Genomic DNA, 23,198 nt, shown 5'->3' with positions numbered 1-23,198 from the left:
ATATCATCCAATTTAAATTATGTTCCCTCTTTCAAAGACTATTTACCATGTTCTCTTCTCTATGTCTGTTACAGGCATCTTAAAGTCTATTAAGAAAAGAATGAAACAAGGCTAAAAATAAATGAAGCTTGTTTAGGTTGGTAAAAAGAAGACCGACATTTGAGTTCACAAAGAATATGAGACTCTGTTAGGCAGAGGGTGAAGACAAGTTGTTCTCATGATTCACTGAGCAAAACAAAGCAGTGAATTTAATTGAATTTGGAAAATGTTAAAGTAGAATGATATAAAATGTATGCTAGGGAAAACCTTTCCCTGGAGACATAGTAATAAGATCAAAGGAAAGATCAGAGTTCTAAAATACTCTGAGCTACCAATTCCTGGATTAAAGAGAAATTAAGGGAGAAATAAAAGTAATCAAACAGAAGGTGACACATTCAATAAATATTTTAAGAATAGCATTCACAAAATAAACATGCTATTTAAGTTACCAATGCAGAAATAACTGCCAGATGAATTACTGCTGGATTTTAAGAGATCGGAAGACCTGAGGAAATAGGGCACACAATCTCTGAAGAGGGATTGTGGGGTTTTGATCCAGTGAGTTAGGGAATTTGACCAAGAGATTCGCTTAGGATTCTTCCTGTTTTCTTAAGATGCCCAAGAAAATCAGGTTAACTTTTCCAGAGTTCCAAACGCAGACCTCTGTTTGAGAGATTTGGAAGTGAAACCAAGTTATCAGTATCTTTCAAAAAGCAGTGGTTAGAACTCCCAACTACCTTGACCCAAATCCCAGCTTTATATCATGGAACTCTGATCTAGAGTAGAAAAACCATTTTGAAACATGTGTGTTATTTCAGAAATACCTTAGCAGCTAATAATCTACCAGAGAGAAGCTTTTACTAATGAATGCATTCACTTTATAAATCACCATAATAAGTTCAGAAATTATATGGAGAGCTTCTGATTTGGGGTTTCAATTAGATAATTAAAAACTGGGGTTGCAGAGATAGGAGCCTGTATTTAATGTCATGAATCTGTAAGCATCTAAAAGACTAGAAATGCTGTGACATGACTGTTGCCTGTTGTGGGCCCTTTGCTGAGGCAGCTAAAACATCACCAGGCTGCTTCCTGCTCATGGATGTTTTCAAGCGCCAGCTATACACAACCACTGTGCTAGGCAGTGAGGCTGTAAGGATTAGTGCGACATCGTGTAGCCAGGAGAAGCCGTTTTGAGCTGGGCTATATATCATATTTTGCTTTTGTTGTCTTACTTTTAAGATATGTGGCATTTAAATCTGTATTGTAATTTTTTGGCATTTGACTCTTTTTCTTGCATCTAGAGCTAAAGAAGATAAAGTTAACATTTATTTAAGTGCCTAGCAGTTATCAGGAATTGTTAAATGCTCTCTCTATATTCATATGGGCTTCCCTGGTGGCTCGGCTGGTAAAGAATCCACCTGCAATGCAGGAGACCTGGGTTCGATCCCTGGGTTGGGAAGATCCCCTGAAGAAGGGCATGGCAACCCATGCTGGTATTCTTGCCTGGAGGCTCCCCATGGACAGAGGAGGCTGGTGGGCTACAGTCCATGGGGTCTCAAAGAGTCGGACATGACTGAGCGACTAAGCACAACAACAACAATATTTATAGAGAAGATTCACTTTACACTGACTGTTGATATACTAACAGTTTATTTCAGCAGTCTTCTGACAGGTCATTTTCTAAATGCTAACAGGAACAGTTGGCTAGGTTTGCTTTAGGATTTTTAGGTTTTTCTCCTTTATATCTATTATTGCCATGCTAGTTTGATGGAAGAGAATATTTTTAAGTTTAAATGGAAATATGTCATTCTTCCTATCAAATCACTTGGCATGAAACTGAGCAAAATAAATAGATACATATTCTGAGAAATGTTTTTCATAATTTTAAACTTTCATTAATCTTCTCAAAAAAGTGAAGTTTTTCTCCTGGTATTATCCTCACAGACAGCATATCATAAAACTTTGTAAGTTGACCATATCTTTTGAGAGTTTTCATCTAAAGAGGAAGCACACAGTTCAGTTCAGTCACTCAGTCATGTCTGACACTTTGCAACCCCATGAACCGCAGCATGCCAGGCCTCCCTGTCATCACCAACTCCCAGAGTCCACCCAAACCCAAGTCCACCGAGTCGGTGATGCCGTCCACCCATCTAATCTTAGCTGTGACCAAGATGCCGAGGGCAGTGGGGTCTTGTTTTTCAGGTGGTTGGCAACACGACCTCCGGGAGCTATAGTTACCGCATCCAGAAGAGTCTGGCTTTTGCGTATGTCCCTGTAGAGCTCAGTAAAGTGGGACAACAAGTTGAAGTTGAACTATTGGGCAAAAATTACCCTGCAGATGTCATACAAGAACCCTTGGTGTTAACAGAACCAACCAGAAGCCGGCTTCAAAAAAAAGGTGGAAAGGACAAAATTTGAAAAGACTTTGAAGAGGCAAATGTATTATGGTTTCAATATGCTTGTACTCAGAATTATAACTGATTGGCTGGGGAATGGGAAAACCAAAGATTTATTTCAAAATCATCAAAATCTAGATTAAGAATTCTAAAACCTTTCTCTTGTTTTTTAAGGAAGGTAGAATAATGGATGAATGATTTACATTGTTTCAAATGAAGATACTTGAAATCAATGTTCTTGTTATCCTATATTGTTGTTTATGAAACTCCATTAGCAAAACATTTAAGCGATTGCTAACACACAACCGAAGTAGAAAACATTATATAATTTTAGAAACATTTGCATATGGTTCTTGTTAGCTGAAAACAAATTATGTTTTACATAAAAACAAATGCAGTTTGATGGATTTACTTCTTTGAGAAATACTCATTGAATAAGGTATCATTTTAATTTTTCATAACATGTCTAGGAAGAAAACAGTAAAATTTAACATTGGTATGTGTAACATTTTTATTCAGTTCCTTGAGATATTTACTTTCTTAATGACCTCCCTGAAGGCAGTTTTATGGGACATCATTATTGTCCTTTCAAAGGTTGTTTTAAAAGAGAAATTGCAAAAAAGAGCAGAGTCTTTCAAAGGAAGTGGTACTTGTAAACCTTCTGAGATGAAGCTGAAAAATAAATAGATTGTGCCAGGACAAACACAGCCTGAATACTGAACACCTCTCTTTGGGAAAGAATTAATGCAGGTTGACATCACATTGTGCTGTTCTGGACACCATTTCACAAACAGTGACAAAGCAGGTCAAATAAGAGCTGAGGAGCGGACAGGATTGCCCTTACCACTGTGTATAGCAAGGAAAAAAAAAAAAGCCATTTAAAATAACTCTTTGATACACCTCTTGAAATTGTTTGCATTTAGTTGAATAAATCAAAATTTTCAAAAAAAAGGTAGTTTGTCATTTATCATTTGTTCTGTACACACATTTGCTGCCTAGGAAATGTTCTTTAAATGTGTATTAAAGACAGCTGAATGTGAAGCATGATAAGATTCTGTAGTTAGATTTTAAAATAATTTCTTAACTTGTAAGTTTTGAAAATGTGCCAAATTTACATGTAAATTTTTATAAAAGTAGTCATGTATTGGAACTCTTCAATATGCTATTCATTTATCTTTGGTATCTCCTCTTAAATAAGAAATGAAGAAAATCCCTTTGAAAACACACATTTTCTAATTATCAAGAGTATTATCCAGACCCTTTCTCTCAGCTCTGATATAGGTATAGGTATTTTTCATTCTTTGCCTTTCTGTAGTCTAATTGCTAATTGTGTTAAAACTAATGAAACAATTGAAAAAAATTTAATACTATATCAGTAGTACAATTTAATAGTTACCTAAGTTGTAACTTTTCAGTGACGAATTACTGGAAAATTATTGACAAATATTATGATATCAGACTCTAATCAAAGGAACAGTACCAGGAAAGAGAAGGCAATTGACTATGCAAAAACAAAATCCAAAAAAATTGTCATTTTTTTAAAAAATAAAATTCAAATTTCAAAGAATGCTGGAGAAACAACAAAAGATTCTGATCTTACATTGCTAGATGAAATCAGTAAAGCAGTATTTGAATGTCTTAATCTTTTTCACCAAAAATTGGGCACTTGCTCTAAATCAATAGACTGAACAATGTCATCTGCATATCTGAGGTTATTGATATTTCTCCCGGCAATCTTGATTCCAGCTTGTGCTTCTTCCAACCCAGCGTTTCTCATGATGTACTCTGCATATAAGTTAAATAAGGAGGGTGACAATATACAGCCTTGACGTACTCCTTTTCCTATTTGGAACCAGTCTGTTGTTCTATGTTCAGTTCTAACTGGTGCTTCCTGATCTGCATACAAATTTCTCAAGAGGCAGATCAGGTGGTCTGGTATTCCCATCTCTTTCAGAATTTTCCACAGTTTATTGTGCTCCACACAGTCAAAGGCTTTGGCATAGTCAATGAAGCAGAAATAGATGTTTCTCTGGAACTCTCTTGCTTTTTTGATGATTCAGTGGATGTTGGCAATTTAGTCTCTGGTTCCTCTGCCTTTTCTAAAACCAGCTTGAACATCTGGAAGTTCACAGTTCACGTATTGCTGAAGCCTGGCTTGGAGAATTTTGAGCATTACTTTACTAGCGTGTGAGATGAGTGCAATTGTGCGGTAGTTTGAGCATTCTTTGGCATGGCCTTTCTTAGGGATTTGAATGAAAACTGACCTTTTCCAGTCCTGTGGCCACTGCTGAGTTTTCCAAATTTGCTGGCATATTGAGTGCAGCACTTTCACAGCATCATCTTTCAGGATTTGAAATAGTTCAACTGGAATTCCATCACCTCCACTAGCTTTGTTCGTAGTGATGCTTCCTAAGGCCCACTTGACTTCACATTCCAGGATGTCTGGCTCTAGGTCAGTGATCACACCATCGTGATTATCTTGGTCATGAAGGTCTTTTTTGTACAGTTCTTCTGTGTATTCTTGCCACTTCTTCTTAATATCTTCTGCTACTCTTAGGTCTACACCATTTCTGTCCTTTATTGAGCCCATCTTTGCATGAAATGTTCCCTTGATATCTCTAATTTTCTTGAAGACATCTCTAGTCTTTCCCATTCTGTTGTTTTCCTCTATTTCTTTGCATTGATCGCTGAAGAAGGCTTTCTTATCTCTTCTTGCTATTCTTTGGAACTCTGCATTCAGATGCTTATATCTTTCCTTTTCTCCTTTGCTTTTTGCTTCTCTTCTTTTCACAGCTATTTGTAAAGCCTCCCCAGACAGCCGTTTTGCTTTTTTGCATTTCTTTTCCATGGGGATGATCTTGATTCCTGTCTCCTGTACAATGTCACAAAACTCAGTCCATAGTTCATCAGGCACTGTATCAGATCTAGTCCCTTAAATCTATTTCAATCAATTTCTATTTAAATCTAGTCCCTTAAATCTAACCCTTATGGCAGAAAGTGAAGAGGAACTCAAAAGCCTCTTGATGAAGGTGAAAGAGGAGATTGAAAAAGTTGGCTTAAAACTCAACATTCAGAAAACGAAGATCATGGCATCTGGTCCCATCACTTCATGGGAAATAGATGGGGAAACAGTGGAAACAGTGTCAGACTTTATTTTTTTAGGCTCCAAAATCACTGCAGATGGTGATTGCAGCCATGAAATTAAAAGACGCTTACTCCTTGGAAGAAAAGTTATGACCAACCTAGACAGCGTATTGAAAAGCAGAGACATTACTTTGCCAACAAAGGTCCGTCTAGTCAAGGCCATGGTTTTTCCAGTGGTCATGTATGGATGTGAGAGTTGGACTGTGAAAGCTGAGCGCCGAAGAATTGATGCTTTTGAACTGTGGTGTTGGTGAAGACTCTTGAGAGTCCCTTGGACTGCAAGGATATCCAACCAGTCCATTCTGAAGGAGATCAGCCCTGGGATTTCTTTGGAGGGAATGATGCTAAAGCTGAAACTCCAGTACTTTGGCCACCTCGTGTGAAGAGTTGACTCATTGGAAAAGACTCTGATGTTGGGAGGGATTGGGGGCAGGAGGAGAAGGGGATGACAGAGGATGAGATGGCTGGATGGCATCACTGACTCAATGGACGTGAGTCTGGGTGAACTCCGGGAGTTGGTGATGGACAGGGAGGCCTGGCGTGCTGTGATTCATGGGGTCGCAAAGAGTCAGACATGACTGAGCGACTGAACTGAACTGAACAATGTCAAAGTTTGTTGTCAGCCATTTTCTCTAATTTTTAGCCGATGAAGAAAAACTTCAGAAATGTTTACTGTATGTAATATAAATGTATGATGAATTTTCTGATGAAGATATTTTAGTGGAAACTTTTAAACACAGACATGTTTGAAAGCCACTATAAATGTTCCCAAAGCACTAAAGACAGTAATGCAATTCCTGGAGTTTGTTGTGAAAGATTTTTATGAATTTCTGCCAAACTTGTACATCTGTTGCTCATGTAAAGTAAAGGCTTAAAAAATATTCTTCAATCAACTTTGCAAAGATAACTAGACAAATCTGGGTATACTGCCTGGTAAACATTAATATGTGAAGAAGAAAAAAAATTCAGTGAAATCACTACAAAGCTTAAAAAGGAAAAGGTTTATTATTCACAAGTAGCAGACCAATTTGTGAGTATAAATATTCTCCTTTTTCAAAACTAATATAGCTTAAAAATATTAATTTATTTTTTATACTATAGCATTTATTTCTATTTTTCTTATTACTGGCCTGACTATATATTCAAAGTTTAATAGAATTTTTTATCCTGTGTATTTTTTTCCTGGTAGTTATTATTCATTTCATTATTATTACTAAAAATAGCTGTATGGGACTTTCCTGGTGGCTCAGACAATAAAGTGTCTGCCTACAATGCAGGAGACCCGGATTCAATCCCTGGGTCAAGAAGATCTCCTGGAGAAGTAAATGGCACCCCACTCCAGTACTCTTGCCTGGAAAATCCCATGGACGGAGGAGCCTGGTAGGCTACAGTCCATGGGGTTGCAAAGAGTTGGACACGACTGAGTGACTTCACTTTCACTATTCATTTCATTATTATTACTAAAAATAATTGTATAATGTAAAAGAGGGAGAGAATCACTAAAAAGTGGTCATCCAGGCTGGCTTCTTCTCCCGTGTCTGGCACCTACCTAAGGCTGATGGCAACACCTTGGGGTGGCAGGGCACTTGTTTCCATGTGGCCTCACTATGTGATTATCTTGCCAGGTAGTTCAAAGGAGGGAACTTAACATGGAAAACCAGTGAGAGATGCCAGCTGCCAAGCTGACACTATGACTCATACAGGCTGGAGCTGCTAGTGGGAGCTGGAACCATAGAAAAGATATATCCATGTCGGTAACATCCTGTTTCTTGACCAGAGAGGTGGTTACTTGAGTCTGTCCACTTTGTGAGAATTCATTGACCTATGTACACTTTTGTGCACTGTCTTAAGCACACAAAAAATGCTATGTCAAAATCTTTTTATACAAATGGTACTATTTTCCACTCTCTACTCTCATCTATTTGGTTTTGAGGAGGTGATAAGCAACAGGCAGGATAAGGAGGTCAAAGGAGTTTCAATTTGAGTTCAATTTCAGACACTGGGAGAATTTTCAGAGATAAATGAATTATCTCTTCTTTTTAAAAAACTGATCCTCTTCTTCTCAATGCACATACTTACACTAACACACAAAACAAAACCAACAATAAACGGGAGATACTTCTTAGAGAGAATTACCTTCCTACAAGCTGGTAAGCTTGATGATTCTTAATGCCTTGACAGTGAGAGGGTAACAGGCAGGAAGGCCAGGGGTCTCCAAATGGAGGAAATAGCCTGCACGTGTCAGACATTTTTATCTCTCTTAAGCGGCAGGAGGAAACAAACTAACAATATTTTTTTCCTTCTCTATACAAATTTAAAGAGAGGTTTCTCTTAAAATACTGTGTTGCCATAATGACACCTGGTTTCACCTGAAGTTAGCTATTCTTGAGCCTAGAGATAACCAATGCCTTTTTCTTATGGAAATGTTTGTCTTAAGCTATGCTAATGTACTACGCCTTTACCCCAAACTCTGTCTCCAAGTCGGTTCCGCCTCTTGGCCCAAAACCTACTTGACAAACCAGTATGTTATACTCAGATATTGTTCCCCTAATCTATGTAAATGAAACTATTTGTATGGTGGTCTGTCCTTCTTTAAGATTCAAGTTAATTATTTTATGGCCCAAGATAAACCATTTGGTGCCATTCTAAATTTTAAGACATTCCTTTCTTTCATTAACAGACTGCTAGTGACTATATAACATCCAGCTGAAGACTAGCAGGGGGGTACTCTTTCTGCCCCCTTCTGATGCCTATGTCAGAAGCTTTCTCTATCTCCTTTATACTTTAATAAAACTTTATTACACAAAAGCTCTGAGCGATCAAGCCTCGTCTCTGGCCCCGGATTGAATTCTTCTCCTCCGGGGGCCAAGAATCCCGGTGCATTCGCGTGATTCAACAACAACCTTTCAACAGTAGTGAGCACTGATAGTGGTTAATGCATATAACTGAGGCATGTAACTACTGGCAACTTAAACTCATCTCCAAGTTTAAAATAGGACCTTATAGGCTTTTAAGAGGCTCTGACCCTCTCTGCTTCCCTTGTGGCTCAGCTGGTAAAGAATCTGCTCCCAATGTGGGAGACCTGGGTTTGATCCCTGGGTTGGGAAGATCCCCAGGAGAAGGGAAAGGCTACCCACTCCAGTATTCTGGCCTGGAGAATTCCATGGACTGTACAGTCCATGGGGTCACAAAAAGTTGGACATGACTGAGCGACTTTCACTTCACTTGACCCCCTCACTTAGATATGGTAGAAACAAATCCCATCCCAAATTGATTCTCAAAACTAAATATATTTTGAAAATAGTTTAATAGCTAAACATCTAAAATGACAAAGTTTGTCTATTCTTTCTGATGTTCAAGTCTATCTTCTTCTGAACTATTCAGGGTAGTAATGGGCAATGAGTAACACCAACCACAATTTACCACAGTTAGTTAGTAAACTTCAGTTTTTCTCTCTGAAGAAAGGCCTCTTGCCATTCTTATCTCTACCTCAACGGTTAAACCTTTAGAGAAACATGTTTAAAACTGTTCAGCCTTGGACGCAATATTTATCATATTCAGAGGCACTGAAACCAAACAGGTTGAGACAAGCATTGAACAGAGACTTCATGACTTCTGAGCATAGCTTTTAGCCCATTAGAACCATGACAGGAACCCAAGACTCTGCAAACCAGAGAAATAAAGAAGTACAGCAAAAGCATCTACGTGGTTTCCTCAGTGCATGGCCTGTGGGCTTTACAGCCCTGTTCATGGGGCATGTTTATTCTTGGCACTCTGTCCTAACTTAAAATGCATTTTACTTTTTGTTTAAATATAAATTATGTTACTACCAAATTGTTAATAATAATATTACTAGGAACAGATAATACATGCTCAGAGTTTAAAATTTAGATGTGAAGGATATATTGTGAAAGTTAGTTTTCCTCCTCTCCCTGTCCAGGGTCAACCGCCTATCAAGAGACAACCAACGTTATCATTTCTTCTATATCCTTTCTGAGATTCTCTATAAGTATGTAAACATTTATCTCTTTCAACATATGAATATATGTGTATGTGTACACACATTTATACACGTAATTTTGTTGTTGTTCAGTCACCAAGTCATGTCCGACTTTTCGTGACCAGGCTTCCCTGTCGCTCACCATCTCTCAGAGTTTGCCTCAGCTCATGTCCATTGAATTGGTAATGCTATCCAAGCATACATGTAATTTTAAGCAAATTAAAACATACCAAGCATAATGTTCTTTGCCAAACTTAAAAAAAGTAACAGTATATCTTGGAGATTATTCCATATCATCCTTTTAAATGATAGCTTAGTGTCTCATAATTATTTTGACCAGGCCTAGCTATTTACCTTTTTCTAATAAAAATAAGGCCAAAATGAATATCTTGATGCATATGATATTTCTCACATAGAATATATCTGGAGGATAAATTCCTACAATTGGGATTAAAGTGTATGTACATTTTGATAGACATACAAAATTGTTCCCCATAGGGGTTATGCCAAATTTCACTTCTGTGATTCATATATGAGGGTTTGTTTTACCCAAAATAGTTAAGTTCTCACTAGTATCAGTGGTATACTATTGAAATTTCAATTTGTATTTCTCCTTTGAGTGAGGTTAAACATATATTCAAATATTTAATAACCACTTACATTTCCTTTTCTGTAAACTATTAGGTTCCTATATTTTGCCTATTTAAAGGTGGATGTTGATCTTTTTCTTACTGACTTTAGGAGTTAAAAGATTTTAAAGTATGAGCCAAATAGGTTTTGTATGGGTTAGAATGTAAATCAGGTGTCTCTAATATCTTTTCCATGTAAAAAATATATCCCAAGTTCCAAGCACCTCATCTACCAAACAATTAACTTTAATACCTATTTGTGAGTTGGGAGTAGCCTTTCTTTCAGTCCTAATTTTTGCATTTTCAAACTGATTGGAATGTTTTTTATCTGTATTATTTTATGTGCTTATGTAGTGGGGAAACCCTAAAAAGATCAATGATTAGATTAACTCAAACAATAAAATAATTATTTGGCAGAATATAAATAGAAGTCAGTAGCCTTCATGTCCACAAATAACAACTAGTTAAAAGATAGAGAAAAAGTTAAAGAAAGCCCCATTTCAGTAGCAACAGAGAAGATAAAATACTTAGGCATAAATTTAACAAGAGAAGTTCTAAGTCAGTATGAGGAAAATTTTAAAACACTTCTAAAAGACACAAATGTAGACCTTAATAAATGAAGGATAACGTTTTATTTTAGATAGGCAATTTCATATAAAGATTTAAGCTGTCCTTAATTTATAAATTTAATGCAATTCCAATAAAATACCAACAAACAGGTTGATATTAAAGTTTATGTGAAACATGCAGGAATAGTCAGAAAAATATTAAAAATTAAAAGCTCTGAGGAGTCAGTCCCCATAACTCATTAAAACATATTGTAAAGCCTCTATAACTGAATCCGTGTGGTATTGAGTTCATGAGTCAACAGGTAGGACAGAGAAATAGAAAGCCCAGAAATAGACCCACACATAATGTGGATTCTTTACCAGATGAGCCACAAGGGAAGCCTCAAAATACTGGACTGGATAGCCTACCCCTTCTCCAGGGGATCTCCCCAACCCAGAAATCAAACCAGGGTCTCCTGCATTGCAGGCGGATTCTTTACCAGCTGAGCTATCAGGGAAGCCCATATGGAAATTAAGCGTGTAATAAAGTTTGCTTCTCATATCACTGGAACAATGGGGGACTTCTCTATTCTTTTTATGAACAGCGGTGGGAAAACTGAGTAACCATTTGGAAAAAGATAAAATTAGATCCCTATCTCACATCATACACAAACATAAATGCCAGTGGATCAGGGATCTAAAGGTAAAAACTGAATACAAGTACTAGAAAAAAATATGAGTGCATTTGACTTTAACATTAGTGTAAGGAAGATCTAACTATGACTCAAATCCAGATGCAATACAACAGGAAAATATTGATAAATTTGTCTGCATAAAAATAACTGGCATGTCAAAAAACACTATAGCAAAATATTTGACAGTGGACAAACTGGGAGAAAATATTTGTGATGTCAATCACAAAGAGGTAATATATCTAATAAAGAACTTTTTAAAATGACAGGGAAATGACCAAAAACCCAATTGAAACTGACATGGACAGTTCACAAAAATAATGTAAAAATGTCCCTTCAACATAAGAAAAGATTTTTAACCTTACTTAATAGAAATACAAAAAAAAAAAAAAACAAACACACACACACTATACTGAGGTACCATTTTTCTTATAAGATTGGCAAAAATTAAAAGTATAGTATTTTTTTAATGACTGGTGATAGTGAAAATTAATACAACCCATATACATACAGAAAAGGGGAAAATAGAATTGGAGGTATTCACTTGAACTCATGGTTTTATATTTATACACATGTATCTATATAACGCATGTATGTAAATACATAAGTGGCAGCTTCCCTGGTGGCTCAGATGGTAAAGAGACTGCCTGTGCTGCAGGAGACTTGGGTTTGATCCCTGGGTCGGGAAGATCTCCTAGAGAAGGAAATGGCAAAGAGGTAATGTATCTAATATATAAAGAACTCTTTAAAATGACGGGGCAATGACCAAACACCCAGTTGAAACTGACGTGGACAGTTCACAAAAATAATGTAATAATGTCCCTTCAACATAAGAAAAGATTTTTAACCTTCCTCATAACAAGAGAAGTACAAAAACAAACACAAACTATACTGAGGTACCATTTTTCTTATTAGATTGGCAAAAATTAAAAGTATAGTATTTTTTTTAATGACTGGTGATAGTGAAAATTAATACAACCCATATACATATGGAAAAGGGGAAAACAGAATTGGAGGTATTCACTACGAACTCATACTTAAGGTGTGTGTATATGTGTACACATGTGTGTGGCTTCTATCTTTAGTGAGAGATCCTACAAGCAGTGACAGCTGGTAACAATGGATATACCTACAGCACAGAGCTTGGGTTTTTCAGGTAGGAATACTGGAGTGGGTTGCCATTTGCCTTCCCCAGGGGATCTTCCTGACCCAGGGATCAAAACCACATTTCCCATGTTTCCTGCCCAGGACTCTGCATTGCAGGCGATTCTTTACTTGCTGAGCCATCAAGGAAGCCCTTCTAGAAGCCATCCTCCACTAAAAGGCATCAGGGTTCCTTGGAGAAGTGGATGTTTCCAGGGTTGGAGAAGGAAGAATATAAGATAAGTCTAGAATATCTTGTACCAAAAAGTAAGGGAGTACTCAAGGATTGAAGAGGACATGCTGAAAGGACACTGGAGCCAGACTGAAGGGATACCCACTGGCCAAATCAGAAGAAATTTGAGCACTGAAATAATTAGAGTGTTAATAGCATACTGACTAAAATAAGAATCTATGAGTTCATAGTTATAAATAAATAAATGGGGAAGAACATAAAGTTCTTCCTTACAGTAGAAAGACAACTGGTAATTATAGAAAGAATGATGGAATTAGAAAATCAGCAATAGGCAACCATCCTAATGTTAATTGAAGTAAGAAGCATCGGGGGTATTAAAACTAATAAGCAAATGTTTTAGGAATGACAGAATATACACATATTCTCAAAGTATTTCCCCCCAAATAATTACTAATTACAAAGGGTAAAATAGTAACTTTATAGTGAAGAAATGGCTACCTTAACAAAGTTCTCAAATAATAAAGCAACTCAGCATGTGCTTCTTAGTAAGAAGTATCAAGAATGCAACATCATTTTTTGCAATGTTTCTGCACAAACCCATAACCTGAGTCTAATCATTAGGAAAAAACAGCCTAACTCCAACTAAGAAAATTTATAAAAACTAGCCAGCACTGTACATCACAGGTGTTCAATATACAGATGATTATAAAATTAACTCTCTTTCATTAACTCAGGTGCACATTTCCAGAGCAATATTAACATAAGCTTGTTCCCATCAGGACATGGGAAGGCTCAGTGCAAGTTTAGTAGTTTCCAAGTGGCTCCAGCAATCTAAATGTTCTGTTAGACATATAACGAGATTTTAGAGATTACTACTGTTTCTTTTCCCCTTCCCTTTCCATTCTTCCCCCTTTTTTTTGGCTAAAGTATGAATTTAGAATTAACATCTGATCTACACTCAGGATGGGGAACACATGTATACCTGTGGCGGATTCATTTTTATATTTGGCAAAACTAATACAGTTATGTAAAGTTTAAAAATAAAATAAAATTTAAATTAAAAAAAAAATACGAGTTTTTGGTTAGCTTGATAAAATATATTAGCCTATGAATTGTATACACTAAAAATATTGTTTACCACAAAAGCCATTTTGTGATATTGGAATGAACTATGACTTGCATGGGTAGGATAGGTGAGGGGTGGTGGAGCAAGGTTTATCTTGCAATTTCCCAGTGACCTTTCACATATTAAACCAGAGACAGCAAACAGGCCAATGAGTTCTATTTAGCCTGTGCATGGATATTTCTCACAAAGTATGATTATCTCTTGGTAACATAAAATTATTGCCACTACTTAAAGAGATTTTACATAAAATCTGACTTTCCAGATTCTCTTAGAAAAATGCATGATGTGGCAACACAGGCACCACATTCCCATGTGGGAACAATTGACTAAAGCTGATAATTGTCTAGCGAGACATGGTCCCCACTTCCGCACAGCTTCCTACTGTCTAACATACCCCCCTTCATTCATTTTGCCTGTGTGACCCCTACCACTGCCTTAAGGGTTTTTCAAGGAGGCTTCAGGGCTCTAGGTCCCTTACCACCAAAACAGCTTCACTTTAATTAGTTTTATATATTAGCCTCCCAAATAAGATTTCTCTGAAGATTTTCTGCTAACAACAGTTTGAAGATTTAGATTAAATAATAAATTTTAAAACGTAACTTTTGAGCACCTGAAGGTAGAGGAAAGCCACTTTAAATTTTTCTTTAGATAGAATTTATAGATAATCTCGGAGAAGGCAATGGCAACCCACTCCAGTACTCTTGCCTGGAGAATCCCATGGGCGCAGAAGCCTGGTAGGCTGCAGTCCACGGGGTTGCTAAGAGTCGGACACAACTGAGCGACTTCACTTTCACTTTTCACTTTCATGCATTGGAGGAGGAAATGGCAACCCACTCCAGTGTTCTTGCCTGGAGAATCCCAGGGTTGGTGGGGCCTGGTGGGCTGCCGTCTATGGGGTCGTACAGAGTCGGACACAACTGAAGCGACTTAGCAGCAGAGCAGTTGGTCAAAGCTGGAATTGTTCTGCAGATTAGTGGCCACTGTTTGGGCAATTTGATTTCTATCACGTAGGGTAGGCAGGAACAGTTAAGGGGAGAGGGACATGCAAGGCCACTGTGGAAAATTCTCAGTCCTTTAAGGTCTCTTACAGCATCTTTAAATGAAATTGTCAAGCCTTTACATAATGAGACTCAAACAACTCTTCAAAATTATTATCTTTGATATAAAGAAAAACGCATTTTTTGCAACTTTCATATTTCTTAGTCAATGACTTCGTGTAGAAAAAAGAAAATGTCATCGATATTATTACTTTATGCCCTGTGAGTAGAAACTAGGAAAATCAATAGAAACTTGCATTATTTAAGCATTAAAATATCCATGGCAAAGAATTTTATCTAAAATAATTTATCAGTGAAATAAAAATTTTAACGATTTTAAAAATTATTACTTTAATGGTAAATTAAAATTTTTCCTGTTTTTTTATTCCACCAGAGATGAAAAGTGGATGTAGCATAAACTAATCTACATCTGCAAAGAAAAAAAAAATTCTATGTAAGAGGGAAATAGTCTAAAATGTGCTAAAGTATAATTATTTTTTAAAAAAGATAAAAATCACGACCCTTATGCATATATAAAAATGAATACATGTTAAATATCTTATTTAACTCATTAATGAGAAAATTGGTGAAGAGTTAATACCAGTTCAAAGGACAATCCAAGGAACACATCAGGAATATGACATGTGTAAGTGGAGGCAAAACTTCTTTCTATGGTGGTGGCGGTGAGGGTGCCGCTCCACTGGATAGAATTCATTTGCATGTGTGGCTCAGATGGTAAAGAATCTCCCTGCAATGCAGGAGACTCTGGTTCAATCCATGGGTCTGGAAGATCCTCTGGAAATGGAAATGGCAACCCACTCTCAGTATTCTCTCCTCGAGAATTCCATGGACAGAGGAGCCTGGCAGGCTATGGGGTGGCAAAGAAACAGGATGGAACAACTAACACACACAATTAGTTTTCATCGCCTATAGCTGGCTGGTTATCTACAACCTATAAAGTTGTAAAATGATGCCCATGGAATCAGATGCAGAAAACTTGCAAGGATGTTGAGCAAAATGTCTTCCCCTACAACTGTTAACAGTTCTTGTCTGTCTCCAGACGCAGAGTAGATTGAGTCTTGATGGCAATGGGAATATACTGGTCATAAGGCTAAACTTCCCCATTCAATGAGCACGTGGCTAAGGGAATTTTTCCTTCCATCCACAGATTATTTAAGGCAAATGAGATATTTTATTTCTTTGGTTCACTACTTGATTGTGGGGGAGCCAGCTGGTGGCTCAGACGGTAAAGAATCTGCCTGCAATGCGGGAGACCTGGATTCCATCCCTGGGTTGGGAAAATCCCCAAGAGCAGGGCATGGCAACCCACTCCAGTATTCTTGCCTGGAGAACCCCACTGACAGAGGAGGCTGGCGAGCTGCGGTCCTTGGAGTCGCACAGAGCCAGACACGACTGAGCGATTAAAGCTCAAAGAACAGCTCTTAAAGGGAGCATGAACCAGACAGGTTAATGAGCTGCTCAGCGTTCAAACAGCACCTCAATCAACACCCAGTGTAGCCTAAGTACAACTGCATCTGTAAAACGGCCCCGTGCAGTCGGAGTGTGTATTTGAATTTTTTTTTTTTTTTTTTTTGCTGGTGGGGAGGAAGTGGCTTCACAGGAGTGCGCTATTCTTAAATTAATCGGAAACATCCAGACCTCTTGTCTCTTCATCGTTCTCCCACCTGCACGACGCTGGGTTCTTTGGTCAGAAATAATTCTGCTAGAAATGAGTCACGACCTTTAAAACATCATAGCTCAAGATCTGGAGTCAGAACTGAGTGTGAGTTAGGCTCAGCCAACTACAAGCTTGTTTATTGTTTCTTTATGGCGGCGGGGGTGGGGCGGGGGTAATTGTGATTCCTGGCAGCCAGGGTTGTTTCAAGATGTAAAGAAATAAGGGATGTGAAACATGCTTTGTAAGCTGTTTAGAATTAGTAAAAAGAAAAGATCTGCTCTCTTTCAGGGGTGCCACGAGGCATAGCTCTTCCGTGGAAAGATAAGAAATCTTGGCTGCTTTCCAGCACCCACGGAGTTGTCACGGAGCACGGCAGCAGGCACGGCCCGGCTTCTTCCAGGCTGACTCCTCCCCACCGGCCCGCGTCGGAGGCGGCGGGCGCGGGTCTCCCCTGCCCGCGGCCAGCTGGGGGTGAAGTCCCGAGCCGGGGCGGGGCGGGCCCAGGCCGCCCAGTTCCTGCTTCTATAAGCCGTGCCTGGGGCCGGCGGCGCCGCCACAAACGCCGGCACGGCGGGCGGCGCAGGATGGGCGCGCGCGGCGCCGCGAGCCCGCCGCAAGGCCCCGGGCCGCTCCTCCCCGCCATCCTCCCGCTGGGGCTGCTGCTGCTGACGCTGCCGCCCGCCTCGGGCGCCGGAGCCGGCCGGCCGCCCCACCTCGTCTTCGTGCTGGCGGACGACCTGGGCTGGAACGACGTGGGCTTCCACGGCTCGGCCATCCGCACGCCGCGCCTGGACGCGCTGGCGGCTGGCGGGGTGCTGCTGGACAACTACTACACGCAGCCGCTGTGCACGCCCTCGCGGAGCCAGCTGCTCACCGGCCGCTATCAGGTACGCAGCGCCCCGGGGCCCGCCCGGCCCGCGAGCCTCTTAGAAGTGGGCCCTGGACCCCGAGCGAGCCAGAACAGCCGGCTGCATCCCGGGCCTGACTCTCCAAGGGGCGGCTTCTCTCACGGGCGGCGCCGCGCTCGCTCCTCCCAGGCCCGCAGCCCGCGGAGGTCTCTGCGCATGCCCGGCTCCAGGGCGCGCCGCCCGGCTCCAGGGCGCGCCGCCCGGCTCCAGGGCGCGCCGCCCGGCTCCAGGGCGCGCCGCCCGGCTCCAGGGCGCGCCGCCCGGCTCCAGGGCGCGCCGCCCGGCTCCAGGGCGCGCCGCCCGGCTCCAGGGCGCGCCGCCCGGCTCCAGGGCGCGCCCCCCCCCCCAGTCGCGTCCTTCCGCGCCCCACCTGGCCCGGGGGGTTTTCTGCCTTCGGTTTTCGGAAGGTCCCAGGAAGCGGCTTCTGGGCAATGCCAGCTGCGGGGCATTGCGAGTCAGTAGGCAGAAGAGCCGAGTGGACTCTGCTTAGCGGCCTTTAAGCGGGAGGATGGAGAGAGAAGGGAGGGGCCCCCAGGAATGGAGCAGGGGAAGATTGGGAACCAGGAAAGCCGGGGTGGGGGCTAGGCCGGGAGTGGTTAGGCAGGTGGCGGGGGTGGGGAGGTGGACGGGGGGCGCGTTAACAGGGAGGAAGAGTCTGCAGTGGGGCCGGTTTTGTTTCCCTGCGAACCCAGCGGTCCTACGTTAGGACTGTCCTACCAAAGGTTTAATTTTTCCAAGTTCTCAGCAGCCCTGGAATGAAAACCAGATTGATATTTCTTGGGCTGATGACTTTCCCCATCCAGGGATCAAACCGGGTCTCCTCCAGGCAGATTCTTTACCGTCTGAGCCACTAGGAAAGCCCCAGACAGCATTTCGGATACCTCTGAGACACTTCTCCATAGAGGTAGGGGAAGGTCAGCGTTACATATAATTTTATTGAAGGCTGGGGTGGTGTGTGTGCAGGCAAGCACACGTTTTTGCAGAGGCTTGCTGCTAGTCATGAGTTAATGACTTTAATGCTTTTCTGGATATAAGGAGATGTAAGACTTGGGCTGATAAAATCTTCTGAAAATATCTAACTCTCTGAAGGCCTGCTCTGCTAATTTTTCCCAGAGCACAGAGTGCCTTATTGCTAATCTCAACCCTGAACTCCCCTCAGGGGGTGTTGAAGGTCAGCAGCTGTAGTGGCTTGTGACCCAACCCTTGTGGAGGCAGAGGGCAAGTGCCAGTTCTTAGCTGGCAGAATCACATAGCTAGAAAGTGGTAAAAAGGGGTTGTGTGCCTTTCTTGTATCTGCTAGTCATCTCAGGCCTCTAAAATTGGATTTTTTTCTTAACCTGAATAAGATTGACATTTTGTGTTTATGACTATGAAAAATACAATTAACAGGTACTGCTTGAGAACACAAGCACACCTCCATATGTACTATGTATTCAACAGCCCCTTACTGTGAGTCACAGGGATGTGCTTGAACCTTGCCCTCCAAATCTGTGTTCATGTAGCCTTTCACATCAACCCTAGCCTCCTGTCCTGAGATCAAGGGAAGGGAAGGGTTCACTTACAGTAAAGGTTTGCATAGTGGTCTGAGACTTTTAGAAACAGAAAAGTTAAGACTTAAATGCAACTCAAGGTTTGCAGTGGAGGTAGAGGATGGTTCCCTTCACCATCAGCCCTAAATACTTTCCACAGCTCTGACTGGCTGCTAAGTGGACTCAGGAATCTCGGCTCTAATGCAGATATCACCCTGAACCCTTTGTAGGAGTAAAAGTGCATCTGAGTAAAGAGGGGATTGAAGGGAAGACATAGTTTACCCAAATGGTTCTACATTTGATCTGAAATAAGAAAACTGAACTCAAATTGCAGAAGAATGGGAGGGTCATTTATTTCTCCGACTTCCTCCCTTCCAACAGTCTTGAACAGGAAAGCAAATACCACACTTTAAAAATTTGTTCATATAACTGACTGCGTTTGCCCCTGAGCATTCTCCCTGATAAGTTACCAACATTTTATCTTCGGGGGGAAAACAAATTTGAGTGTTTAGACTACCCTGAGTAGTGAAAGAAGGGTAAAGGCTGCTTACTCCAAAAGAGTTTAGAGACCACTCACTGCAGCAACTAGCCTCCCCAAACATTTTGCTTGACTTTTCTCCCCTGTTTTATTCTGACTTCAAGAGACTCAATTAGAAATTATCTTGGGTTAGTAAGCATCTTTTTTTTAAATTATTTATTTTAATTGGAGGCTGATTACTTTACAATATTGTGGTGGTTTTAGCCAAATATGGAGAAGCTCTATACAGTCAGCAAAAACAAGACCAGGAGCTGACTGTGGCTCAGACCATGAATTCCTTATTGCCAAATTCAGACTTAAATCGAAGAAAGTGGGGAAAACCACTAGACCATTCACATATGACCTAAATCAAATCCCTTATGATTATACAGTGGAAGTGAGAAATAGATTTAAGGGACTAGATCCAATAGACAGAGTGCCTGATTATCTATGAGCAGAGGTTCGTGACATTGTACAGGAGACATGGATCAAGACCATCCCCAAGAAAAAGGAATGCAAAAAGGCAAAATGACTGTCTGAGGAGGGCTTACAAAAGCTGTGAAAAGAAGAGAAGCAAAAAATAAAGGAGAAAAGGAAAGACATAAGCATCCGAATGCAGAGTTCCAAAGAATAGCAAGAAGAGATAAGAAAGCCTTCCTCAGAGATCAATGCAAAGAAATAGAGAAAAACAATAGAATGGGGAAAACTAGAGATCTCTTCAAGAAAATTAGAGATGCCAAGGGAACATTTCATGCAAAGATGGGCTCAATAAAGGACAGAAATGGTATGGACCTAACCGAAGCAGAAGATATTAAGAAGAGGTGGCAAGAATACACAGAAGAACTGTCTAAAAAAGATCTTCACAACCAAGATAATCAAGATGGTGTGATCACTGACCTAGAGCCAGACATCCTGGAATGTGAAGTCAAGTGGGCCTTAGGAAGCATCACTACAAACAAAGCTAGTGGAGGTGATGGAATTCCAGTTGAGCTATTTCAAATCCTGAAAGATGATGCTGTGAAAGTGCTGCACTCACTATGTCAGCAAATTTGGAAAACTCAGCAGTGGCCACAGGACTGGAAAAGATCAGTTTTCATTCTAATCCCAAAGAAAGGCAATACCAAAGAATGCTCAAACTACCACACAATTGCATTCATCTCACACACTAGTAAAGTAATGCTCAAAATTCTCCAAACCAGGCTTCAGCAATATGTGAACTGTACTTCCAGATATTCAAGCTGGTTTTAGAAAAGGCAGAGGAACCAGAGATCAAATTGCCAACATCCGCTGAATCATGGAAAAAGCAAGAGAGTTCCAGAAAAACATCTATGTCTGATTCATTGACTATGCCAAAGCCTTTGACTGTGTGGATCACAATAAACTATGGAAATTCTTCAATAGATGAAGACTGACCTGCCTCTTGAGAAACCTGTATGCAGATCAGGAAGAAACAGTTGGAACTGGACATGGAGCTACAGACTGGTTCCAAATAGAAAAAGGAGTACGTCAAGACTGTATATTGTCACCCTGCTTACTTAACTTATGTGCAGAGTACATCATGAGAAACGCTGGGCTGATAGAAGCACAAGCTGGAATCAAGATTGCCAGGAGAAATACCAATAACCTCAGATATGCAGATGACACCACCCTTATGGCAGAAAGTGAAGAAGAACTAAAGAGCCTCTTGATGAAAGGGAAAGAGGAGAGTGAAAAAGTTGACTTAAAGCTCAACATTCAGAAAACGAAGATCATGGCATCTGGTCCCATCACTTCATGGGAAATAGATGGGGAAACAGTGGAAACAGTGTCAGACTTTATTTTTTTAGGCTCCTAAATCACTGCAGATGGTGATTGCAGCCATGAAATTAAAAGATGCTTACTCCTTGGAAGGAAAGTTATGACCAACCTAGACAGCATATTAAAAAGCAGAGACATTACTTTGTCAACAAACGTCCATCTACTCAGGGCCATGGTTTTTCCAGTAGTCATGTATGGATGTGAGAGTTGGACTATAAAGAAAGCTGAGTGCAGAAGAATTGATGCTTTTGAATTGTGGTGTTGGAGAAGACTCTTGAGAGTCCCTTGGACTACAAGGAGATCCAACCAGTCCATCCTAAAGGAGATCAGTCCTGGGTGTTCATTGGAAGGAGTGATGTTGAAGCTGAAACTCCAATACTTTGGCCACCTGAGGCGAAGAGTTGACTCATTGGAGAAGACCCTGATGCTGGAAAAGATTAAGGGCAAGAAGAGAAGGGGACGACAGAGGATGAGATGGCTGGATGGCATCACCAACTCAATGGACATGAGTTTGGGTGAACTCCGGGAGTTGGTGATGGACAGGGAGGCCTGGCATGCTGTGGTTCATGGGGTCTCAAAGAGTTGGACACGACTGAGCGACTGAACTGAGCTGACATGAATCAGTCAGGTGTACATGTGTCCCCCATCCCGAGCCCCCCTCCCGCCTCCTTACCCATCCCATCCCTTTGGGTTGTCCCAGTGTACTGGCTTTGAGTGCCCTGTTTCATGCACTAAACTTGGACTAGGGATCTATTTCACATATGGTATATACATGTTTGTAGTGATGCTTTCTAAGGCCCACTTGACTTCACATTCCAGGATGTCTGGCTCTAGGTCAGTGATCACACCATCGTGATTATCTGGGTCGTGAAGCTCTTTTTTGTACAGTCCTTCTGTGTATTCTTGCCACCTCTTCTTAATATCTTCTGCTTCTATTAGGTCCATACCATTTCTGTCCTTTATCGAGCCCATCTTTGCATGAAATGTTCCCTTGGCATCTCTAATTTTCTTGAAGAGATCTCTAGTCTTTCCCATTCTGTTGTTTTCCTCTATTTCTTTGCATTGATCGCTGAGGAAGGCTTTCTTAGCTGTCCTTGCTATTCTTTGGAACTCTGCATTCATATGTTTATATCTTTCCTTTTCTCCTTTGCTTTTCGCTTCTCTTCTTTTCACAGCTATTTGTAAGGCCTCCTCAAGCAGCCATTTTGCTTTTTTGCATTTCTTTTTCTTGGGGATGGTCTTGATTCCTGTCTCCTGTATAGTGTCATGAACCTCCGTCCATAGTTCATCAGGCACTCTGTCTATTGGATCTAGTCCCTTAAATCTATTTCTCACTTCCACTGTATAATCATAAGGGATTTGATTTAGGTCATACGTGAATGGTCTAGTGGTTTTCTCTACTTTATTCAATTTAAGTCTGAATTTGGCAATAAGGAGCTCATGATCTGAGCCACAGTCAGCTCCCAGTCTTGTTTTTGCTGACTGTATAGAGCTTCTGTATCTTTGGCTGCAAAGAATATAATCAATCTGATTTTGGTGTTGACCATCTGGTGATGTCCATGTGTAGAGTCTTCTCTTGAGTTGTTGGAAGAGGGTGTTTGCTATGACCAGTGCATTCTCTTTGCAAAACTCTATTAGCCTTTGCCCTGCTTCATTCCGTATTCCAAGGCCAAATTTGCCTGTTACTCCAGGTGTTTCTTGACTTCCTACTTTTGCATTCCAGTCTCCTATAATGAAAAGGACATCTTTTTTGGGTGTTAGTTCTAAAAGGTCTTGTAGGTCTTCATAGAACCGTTCAACTTCAGCTTCTTCAGCATTATTG

General features: G+C 40.6%; 2 protein-coding genes across 3 annotated transcripts in view; both read left to right on the top strand.

Moving 5' to 3' along the window:
- The window catches only part of DMGDH (dimethylglycine dehydrogenase), an 85,023-nt gene extending 81,477 nt beyond the window's left edge, over window positions 1-3,546 (top strand). Inside the window, exon 16 of the mRNA XM_055536656.1 lies at window positions 2,242-3,546. Coding sequence (XP_055392631.1) covers window positions 2,242-2,457 — 216 coding nt within the window. The 3' untranslated portion in view covers window positions 2,458-3,546. The remainder of the gene's footprint in view (window positions 1-2,241) is intronic.
- A 12,541-nt stretch (window positions 3,547-16,087) lies between these two features.
- The window catches only part of ARSB (arylsulfatase B), a 180,937-nt gene continuing 173,826 nt past the window's right edge, over window positions 16,088-23,198 (top strand). Inside the window, exon 1 of one of the 2 annotated variants that reach the window (XM_055536654.1) lies at window positions 16,088-17,512. In XM_055536654.1, the coding sequence (XP_055392629.1) occupies window positions 17,210-17,512 (303 nt within the window). In that variant the 5' untranslated portion in view covers window positions 16,088-17,209. The remainder of the gene's footprint in view (window positions 17,513-23,198) is intronic. The other variant, XM_055536655.1, reaches the window with a different exon arrangement.

The sequence above is a fragment of the Bubalus kerabau genome, chromosome 10, assembly GCF_029407905.1.
Source record: "Bubalus kerabau isolate K-KA32 ecotype Philippines breed swamp buffalo chromosome 10, PCC_UOA_SB_1v2, whole genome shotgun sequence".
Taxonomy (NCBI): Eukaryota; Metazoa; Chordata; class Mammalia; order Artiodactyla; family Bovidae; genus Bubalus; species Bubalus kerabau.
Note: the sequence above shows the minus strand (reverse complement) of the source record. Positions and strands in the feature narration are given on the sequence as shown.